General features: G+C 34.9%; 1 protein-coding gene across 2 annotated transcripts in view; it reads right to left on the bottom strand.

Annotated features, from left to right (window-relative positions):
• Positions 1-291: 291 nt before the first annotated feature.
• Positions 292-9,543, bottom strand: part of FBXO11 (F-box protein 11) — a gene marked incomplete at its 5' end in the record, with an annotated part of 99,195 nt that continues 89,943 nt past the window's right edge. For both annotated transcript variants that reach the window (XM_079721096.1, XM_079721097.1), the window contains 11 exons: positions 292-1,065; positions 1,155-1,253; positions 1,852-1,960; positions 2,290-2,397; positions 3,131-3,241; positions 6,025-6,168; positions 6,261-6,337; positions 6,980-7,065; positions 7,151-7,273; positions 8,206-8,300; positions 9,147-9,232. In XM_079721096.1, the coding sequence (XP_079577222.1) occupies positions 936-1,065; positions 1,155-1,253; positions 1,852-1,960; positions 2,290-2,397; positions 3,131-3,241; positions 6,025-6,168; positions 6,261-6,337; positions 6,980-7,065; positions 7,151-7,273; positions 8,206-8,300; positions 9,147-9,232 (1,168 nt within the window). In that variant the 3' untranslated portion in view covers positions 292-935. The remainder of the gene's footprint in view (positions 1,066-1,154; positions 1,254-1,851; positions 1,961-2,289; positions 2,398-3,130; positions 3,242-6,024; positions 6,169-6,260; positions 6,338-6,979; positions 7,066-7,150; positions 7,274-8,205; positions 8,301-9,146; positions 9,233-9,543) is intronic.

Genomic DNA, 9,543 nt, shown 5'->3' with positions numbered 1-9,543 from the left:
AATTCTTTTAATTTCCAGCAATTTGTCTAAACTGTTCAAAAAAAAACTATGAACAGAGTTCAAATACAGGACTGTTTTGAAGAGACTTTCTAAAGTGTACTTTTAAAACATAGTAGTTTTTACCTTTCACAAAACTGAGTTACAAGAATACTTTTGTTTTACAGTGCATCCCTTCCTAGGAAGTCTCATTAAAACACTCACTTTGTCTAGGGGTGATTTTGAATGCTGCACAGGGAAGGGAAGGAAATATAGTCTTAACTTTTCTTAAAGGATACCAGAAACATTGCTGGATATAATTTAAGATTAGTGTTTTCTCTTTCATAGAAAGAACGTACATACTGGGACATGAGTACAGTTACAGCAAGTCTAGGTGTGCTAACAAAACAGGGCACATTCAAGTACAATAAGATTTTGCTTGAAATTAAAAACAAACTACATGAGATTAAAGCATTAAAATCATATTTCTCAATCTGAATACATGTTAAAAAAAATCAAAAGAAATGCAGAAGTGCTAGCTCACATTTTTACCATATTACAAAAGCAATTGGTACCCACGTCCATAAAGGCAGCAACAAAGCTGCTTGTCTATTGAAGAGTACTACTGCAAATTGGACTGCATTCAATGCTAGTTGTAAAAACACCAGCTTTTTTCAGAAGTTGGTATCTGTACAAAATTGCAGCTTATTTTCTTCACTTCTGTCCCTTCAAAAGTCTTTACACAGTAATGCTAAAACACCCAGCTTTGAGATCCTGAGTCAATATATTGCCACTTTCTTTTTGGTAGCTTGAGCTTCATAGTGTCAACTGACCTTGTGTATCCATTTTTAATACAGTCTCTTCCTGTAGCATGGGCAAATATTTTAAATCTTCTTCCAAAAAAAAATGTTTTAAGTTATGATGTTAGAATGGCAGGACTTTTTCTTTAGGGAAGGAATTCAGTTGTGCTGCAATGTATTAGATTCTATAGGTGGAGCAGAGTCATATAGTGTATCTGTATCGTGTGTAGGCTCACCAGCTAATGTACAAGGATTAGACAGTGTTCCAGCACCACAGTCACAGAAAAACCTAAAGCAAAATGAAAACCCAAAGATTAGGAAAAGTGAGGGGAGGAAAATAATTGGGCAATACAGCAAGCAAGTGTGCTACATACATACCTATCATGTCTAATAAATTCTACATCATGTCCCTGATGGCACTTCTTAATGCAGTTCACACATATGGCATTTCGATCTGTGGTGTTACAAGTGTGACATCTAAAAAGCAAAAGCTTACATTATTTTCCTTGATCATGTTATTTATTCAAAATACTGCAATTTGTTTATATATTACCCTATGGCCTTTGGCTTATAAGAAAAGAGGCCCCCAATTTTTGTGGCTTTAATCTAGTCTAATTCTGAAAAGGGACTTCAATGGAATAAGTGAATTTCCTATTTTGTGTCTTCTGAGGAAAACAAGTTCCTATCAAGTCTTCACTGAATCAGTATGGGGGAGGGGGAGTCAAAACCCACTCATGGTGGCTGGGATATAAGGAACACTTAATGACAGCATTACCTTGAAACTCCTAGGAAAACAATATGGTTCACATTTTCAGTGGTATCAGTAGTTACTGCAGTATTACATTTTCCCATATTTTACGGTCTCAAACAGGATCCTCAAAGTAGATTGATCACAGAACTCAATGTGGACAATTAATAAAATTTTCAGTTATATTTTTCCATTAGCAAATACCCAATTTACTTTCTTAGCTCATACATTTAAGGGAAAGCTAAATATGTGAATTCTTGTCAGTTTAGAAAAGTAAATCTTACTCTCTCTCCCATTTCAAGACTCACAAATAATTTAGAAATATACCTGTAGAAATCATGCATGGGGTAGCTGGTGTAACTTGATATTTTATATAAACATTGGCCTCTACTAACAGCCTTTTCTATGGCGTCTTGATTGTTCATTATTTTGTTATCTGTAATAAAAAAAATAAGAAATCCTAGAGTATAAAGACTTAAGATAACAAATTACAGGATTATTTTAATAGAGTTTTTAAGAACTTTAAAAGAGGCTAACCAGTGAAGTAAAAAAATCGGCTAAGAATAGAAATGAGTTTTCCTTGTACCAGATACTCCAACTATTTAGGACAAGGTGAAACAAAACTCTTTCAAAATAGTTCTCTTGAATTGCTGGTTAACTACTATACAGTGACAGAAGGTATTAAGTTACTGAATAACAATGGCTTCTATCATCTTTTCATGGCATATTTACTGCATTATAGGCAGAACACAGACTCCAACATACCTTTCATTGTCACATTAACACCAGATGCTAAAAATAAGCCTCCAAACCGGTTGTTAAAAATCTGATTGCCTTCTAGTGTTGCAGTTGCATGATTTGTAATTTCAATACCTGAAGCAAAATTTACAAACAGCAGATGCATCACTTTATATATAGTTTCTTAAAAGAAACCTGAAATATAGCAAATATAGTGAACTACTTCTTTTACATAAAAAGTATATTAACTGTTAACATCGAAAGAAATACATGCAAATGTTTATTTGAATTGTTTACAGTAACATTCAATTCACTTTCCACTGTTGATAATCCTCTATCCCTGCTAAAGGAATGATACAGATGGTTTGTAATTTACTTTTATTAATAATTACATTTAAAATTTTCTTTGCAAACTAAGAAGAAGATAGGGCCCAGAAATATGTGTAGGTAGGAGCTAGATGGTTATTTGGAATTATTAAGAGAAATCCCTCTTCAGTGGCAAAAAGTTGAAATATATGCATGATACTTGGATTTCACTTACCAAGATCTTTAAAAAAACATTCTGTTTGTGAGGCCAGAGGGCTTGAATTTATCTGAATCTATTTCTAATGGTAGTACTAGCCTGTATTTACTCTATGCAATTAATGATTCATAACTACTACTGAACTATAAGAGCAATATTATAAAGTTGGCTTAGAGTGGAAGAATCCAAAACTTGGATTAGGTGCTCTTATAAGCAATTGTTAACAGGCATTCAGCCAACTTCTGTAGCATACTTTTGCACACCTTAGTTATTAAGCAAAAGAGATACCAAGAATCAATTTTATGTACAGAAAACAAGCTACAGGTAACAAAGGAAAATACAAACCTGCAGCAAATCCATCAAATATTCTGTTTTTCCTCAAGACTGGATGACTATTAGTGCTGATGAGAACACCTGCTTGAGCATTCCTGAAAATATCATTTTCTTCAAGGAGACCTATAATAAAATATTTCCCCAGATTAAGGCTAATGCATATAGCAAATTTTACTAGCCTTTTTGGTGGTATTTAGGTTTTCTTATTAACTGGATTGTGAAATTCATAGGACTAATTTTTCAACTGAAAAGAAATTTTATTAGTAATTCATAGATATTTAAAGTAGAATTTAACCAAAAATTGCTAAAATTGGCAGGTAACCATTCTAACCAAGAAACTGAAGTTCCATGGTTGCAAGGACCATTTCTAGCTTATGAATCCCTAGTGCCCTGGCACAAAGCTGATTCTTACTGAACCCTGCTGAATTAAAATTAATTCCTTTGAAATATTTTTAGAACCTTTGCACTCTCCATGTTTTAGTTCAAGCCCTGATTCTTTCCGGCCCCTATCAGCATTCCTTGATCCATTTCTTTCACTCCAACCTCTCTTCTGCTGTTGTGTTTCCCACCACTCTATCATATCCTTTTATCTGTATAAAAAACTATCAGAATAAAGTTTAAAATTAACTTGCTATTTACAAAAAACTCGGGGACTTCCCTGGTGGCACAGTGGTTAAGAATCTGCCTGCCAACGCAGGGGACACAGGTTCCATCCTTGGTCCAGGAAGATCCCACATGCCACAGAGCAACTAAGCCAGTGCACCACAACTACTGAGCCTGCGAGACACAACTACTGAGCCCGTGTGCTGCAACTACTGAAGCCCGCACACCTAGAGCCCGCGCTCCACAACGAGAGAAGCCACTGCGATAAGAAGCCCATGCACTGCAACGAAGAGTAGCCCCCGCTCGCCGCAACCAGAGAAAGCCCGCGCGCAGCAACGGTAGACCCAACACAGCCTGCATGCATGCATGCATGCATAAATAAATTTATAAAAGATAAAAAAAAAAATTCCCCCAACCTACTCATCTGTCTCACTATATTACCTACACTCTGAATATGCTATACATTTTTATCCCTAATGCCTCTGGTTTATATTATTTCCTCCTTCTGCAATGTCCTGTACTCTTTCTTCTTAATGACACTTCCTCTGGGAGGTTTTCAGTTTTCCTCCATCAAGTTAATTATTAATTCTCTTCTGGCAGGATAACAATGATTAAGAATGGGCTGAGGAATGAGACTTCATGCCTTCAAATACTGACTTCACCACTTCCAAACTCTGAATGGGCAAATTACTTACCTTCTCTTTGTCTCAATTTCCTTATCTGTAAAATGGGCATAATAGCACCTACCACATAGGGATATTATGAGGGTTAAATTAGTTAATACATGTAAAAGTACACAGTACTAAATAAGTATTAGTTAATATTACTCCTATAAAATCTACTTATGTATCACAGTGAATCATATTTAGTTGTGTACTAGTGTTTCTCTGCTCCCTTGAAGACATGAAATGTTTTTATTTCTGTACATATTTGATCCATCTGTAGTAGTTCACAGTATTGACTTCTAAATTCCCTTTCCCCTAGAAAACACTATTCCAAGACTCTGCCTCTAATCTTGCATATGTCCACTATAACCTCCTCAAATGCTATTGCTAAGATCTAGTCCAAACTGTACCGCACATATACAAAGCCTTTTCATTATACTGTATATATAAACAAAGCCTCTTACGATTTGGGCGCTGCCCCCTTTTCCGGCCTCGACTTTCAGTATCCCTTGCCTTACTAAACCACTTTGTTTCCTTTAGACTTTTGCTTACAATGTGCCACTCCATTAGACTATCAACTTTCTGGATGTAGTACTGTTTCACCATTTTATTTTTAGCATCTGTATCAGTGTTTGGTACAGTGATGTTCAATTAGTAAGTATGCACAGAACAAACAAAAGAATGAAATAACTATACTTTCTACACTTAGAATGGCCTTCAACCCCCTACCCCCCAACTTACCAGTAAATACTCATTTTTCAAGACACAGCTCAAGATTTTACTCCAGAACCCTTCCCAACACCTTACAAATAAAACCAACCATTCTGTACTGTGTTTCCTCATTGTATCTTACAAAGAAACCTATCAGAGATAATGTCATTTACTGAATTACTAGATTATAAGCTCCTTGAGAGTCTGTGTCATTAATGGAATCATCATTGTTTGGTGGTAGTAGTAAATTCTGTTGATTAAATCTTGGTATATTAGAGTAGTGACTAGCTAACCTTCTATACAAGATATGTATAATGCCGGGTTACTGATGTTTCAGGAATGGTGATAATTTGCATTTGACAGTCTCTCCCAGTCTCTCTTTATGAACAATTATGCCTTTGCAAGGGGCAGGGACTGTGAACTTTTGCCTCAATGTAAAGTGATTTGACCTTTATGGATACCAAACTGAGCACATCTTGGCTTAATTAATTCCATTCTCCAACGAAGACAGTTGTGAACAGGTACAAAGCAATCCTTATTTACTACAGACATTTATATATATTCACAGACCAATTAATTTTCCACACCTAGTTCTATAACTTGACTTTGAAGTTTATTATAATCATATCACTATTCTGAATAATTAAAAGGTCCAGAGAGAGGGTATAAACAAATTCTGCTACCTTAAAAAAGACTCGCTAACAAGTGGCACACTCAAGGTGGCTTGAAGGAAAAGGAAAATTCTGTAAACATTTGTCTCCTTTAACTCTAGGCACTAACCTCCTAAAACATCTTGAGACTTGATAAGGAAAAAGACTGTGAGTCCCTCATTTATAACATATTAAATAGCAATGTCATTGATCATTAAAGATATGGAAGAATAATGGAAAACTGGGTTTTTTACTAATGCAAAATTAACAACAATACCTCGACCCCCATTAAATATACAGATGCCACCATCTCTTCCATCATGGATTTTATTTCTTCTTAGTGTAGGATTACTATCTGTCTTAATCCAGACTCCAGCCATTGCATTGTCAAATATTTCATTGTCTTCTATACAACCTAGACCTATAAATGCAAAGATTTAGGTTTTGTTATTTAGAAAGTATATTTCTAAAGACTAATAGCACCAAGAAAAAAAATTAAAAGATTAAACATACCAGAATTATAAACTAGAATTCCACCATTTTGTCCTCCCCAGATTTTGTTGCGTCTAATTTTGGGGTTGCTTCCAGTCCTATGGATAGAATAGAAAATAATGCCATTTCAATTGCTTCTACTCCCACATCACGTGTTAGATAACAGTAGGAAAACCCACATTAAATTTACATAGTAAGAATTAGCTAAATAATTAAGCATCACCTTCAAGATGCTCTGAGAAGTCTGTCAGTAAAGAAACTGGTTTAATTTTGCTTAATTCTATTTCCCACAGAACACACTTAGCTATAGATTATGTTATTACTACAGAGTCTCCTAATATGTAAACTAAACTGAGGAGGTTAGATTAAGTAACTTTTATTATTATATGCTCCCCTCATATATAAAATAAAGGACTGAATTATATGATCAGGAGTACGACAGTTCCAAAACAAAAACTTAATATACAAGAAAGAGGGGTGTAAGAACTATTAATTTTGCACAAATAGCATAAAAACAGAAGCTCCCATTTAATAAGCCAGGTACAGCATGTCAGGTGCCATTGGCTGCTGTCCTCAGACAGTCTAAGAAAAGTTATATTCTGACAATTTAAGCCATGCTTAATTGCTTAGCTTTAACTCTTACTGTTTTTCCTAGACACCTGCCTACTATACTGGGGTATGCCATGCCTACCCCACATACAACTCCCTCCCCAAAGAAAGCCAAATATGAAAACATTTACCTTATCTGAACCCCTGAATACATATGATTATAGATATCATTGTCCTCTAGTACTCCATGTCCATTGTCATAAAAATAAACACCAACCTAAAAAAATTAAAAAAAGAAATTTTCAAATTAAAAAAAGTGTTTACAAAACAATATATTTCCTGAGAGTCTAACATAATCTTACCTGCTTGCCACTGTGTATCCTGTTTCTTCTCAGTACTGGAGTGCTGCCAGTTGTCACCCAGACCCCAGCCAGAGTATTACTGTAGACTTCATTCTCTTCTATTACGCCTTGTCCTTTCTCATGCTAAATAAAAGTTACATTGATTTACAATATGTATCTTGTATAAGCCAAGTAGTTTATAGTGTATTCCCTCTTTTAAGATGGTTGTGACCAAAAAAAATCTCAATTTTTGTTTTTTAATCTGAATAAGGAGATAAATGGATAACATTCTTTCACATAGCCTCTACCTAAGTTTAAGCTCTCAGAGTTTTTATACTGTTCTTTATGTGGTTTTGTACTTTTAAATCTTAGAGTAGTAGCATTCAATTTTGTTTAACAAAAACACTTATTTTATTCTAAGATATATAACAAACTGAAGATCCCTCACTAGGAAGTTAATTGTTATTTCAACTTATCGTTGGTGAAATCACTTCAAAACAAGGTTCAAGTTACTAAAATTTTTATTTTTAGAAGATTTAAGACATGAATATTTCTAGAACTGTGAATAAAAATTAGAGTCATACCTGGCATTACACAGGACCTTTCTGAAATTCCCTTACGTTTTCTTACTTGAGTAACAGTTTCAGATACCATGATGACAGGAGACATAGGACTAATACACAGGTTTTTAAACTTTGCAAGATGCTTAAATTATGTTTCAATATAAATTCAAATGTTTGGCTTTTTCAGAAGATAAAAATATTCAAGTCTAGTATCATTAATATTCAGTGATATTATGATTTTACTTAATACTTCTGGAAAATTTCAGAGACTCTTATGGTAGTCACATTGGCAAAATCCCAGTGTAACAAATATAACTCAGACTGCCAACCAGTTGTTGTTATGAGTTCAGCCCATATTGCCAATTATAATTAGAAGCTTTTAAGTCATTCACACACTGGCAGAGAGAAAAAGTTGAATATGGCCTACCTAAATGTAGAGATAATTCTGCCCTCACCCCCTTTTCTAACCTGATTTTGATGAATGAGATTCTAGAACTGTATTCATTAACTTACCACATAAATTCCACCATGCTGGCCATCATGAATTTTGTTATGTCGAACAATTGGACAACTGTTTGTCCTAATCTGAATTCCTGCTAATGCATTGCCTATTTAAAAATAAAAGTTACAATATCAACATATGGAGCCTAACGGAACATAGTAAGAGCACAATTCTGTGAAATATGTCATACTCAGAAAGATACTTATGATCCATGAGCAGTCCAAGACAAAACTAAGGGAACTAGGAGTGTAAGAAGATGCAGGACTGTAGGCAGTATAGGTATAGTGGTTAAGACCAAAGACTCTAGAGCCAGGCTGTTAAGTTTTGAATCCTGTGTAACTTTGAATAAGCTGCTTAACCTCTTGGTGCCTTTGTTTCCTGATCAGTAAGTGGGGATATTTAATAGTGTCTACTTCACAGGGTTGATGTAAACACTACATGACTTAATTCAGGTAAGGCGCTCAAAAAAGTGCCTGGCACTGAGTAAGCTTTATGTAAGTATTATCCAGTAAGTGTTAGCAAAAGAGGAAGCCCAGGAACATATCAGTGTCTAGCACATAGATACCTAGTAATTGTTTGCTAAATTAATACCTCAGAAGTTTTAATGAGGAATAAGGGTTTTCCCTTTCTAATTAGTACCGAAGTGTATTAAACTACCACAGAAATAATTTATTAACTGTTAAACAATGGAGTGAATGTAAGGGAATTGTAGATACTCTGTGAGACTAGGGTCTTAAGTTTTGTTTTTATCGCTGGTATGTAGAATACTGCTTAGTACTTAGAAGGTACTCAGTAAATGTTTGTTAAGTGAATAAATGTCACAGAATAATCTTTATTGAGAATTTTAAAAAAACTGGATCAGTTCTCCTACTCAGAACGTTTCCAAGTGGTCTTTTTGCTAATGTCAGGAACACAGGTCAAGCTCTAAAATTTTATAGAACCACATGCTTACCATAAATGTCATTTCCTTCAATAAGGCCTCGTCCATCACCAAAGATGTAAACTCCACCTTGATTTCCATTAAATATAGAATTGCCCCTATAATTATGTGGAAAAAAACCCAAAACACAAAAAAGCATCTATTCAGAAAAGCTTGCTTGTTTTATACAATAACGTAAGGCCACTCATGTTTATGTGACATAGAAAATTATTTAACTTCTATGGGCCTCAGTTTCCTAATCTATGAAATGAGGGACTAGGTGATTTCCCTTCCAGTTCTTTCTAAGACTTAAAGCTTTGGAAAAGCCACCTAGTATTTGAGACGAAACAGCATTCTTAAAAATTCACCTCGGGCTTCCCTGGTGGCGCAGTGGTTGAGAATCTGCCTGCTAATGCAGGGGACAAAGATT

Source organism: Hyperoodon ampullatus (assembly GCF_949752795.1).
Source record: "Hyperoodon ampullatus genome assembly, chromosome: 15".
In the NCBI taxonomy this organism is placed as follows: domain Eukaryota; kingdom Metazoa; phylum Chordata; class Mammalia; order Artiodactyla; family Ziphiidae; genus Hyperoodon; species Hyperoodon ampullatus.
This window is presented reverse-complemented; position numbering and strand designations above follow the sequence as displayed.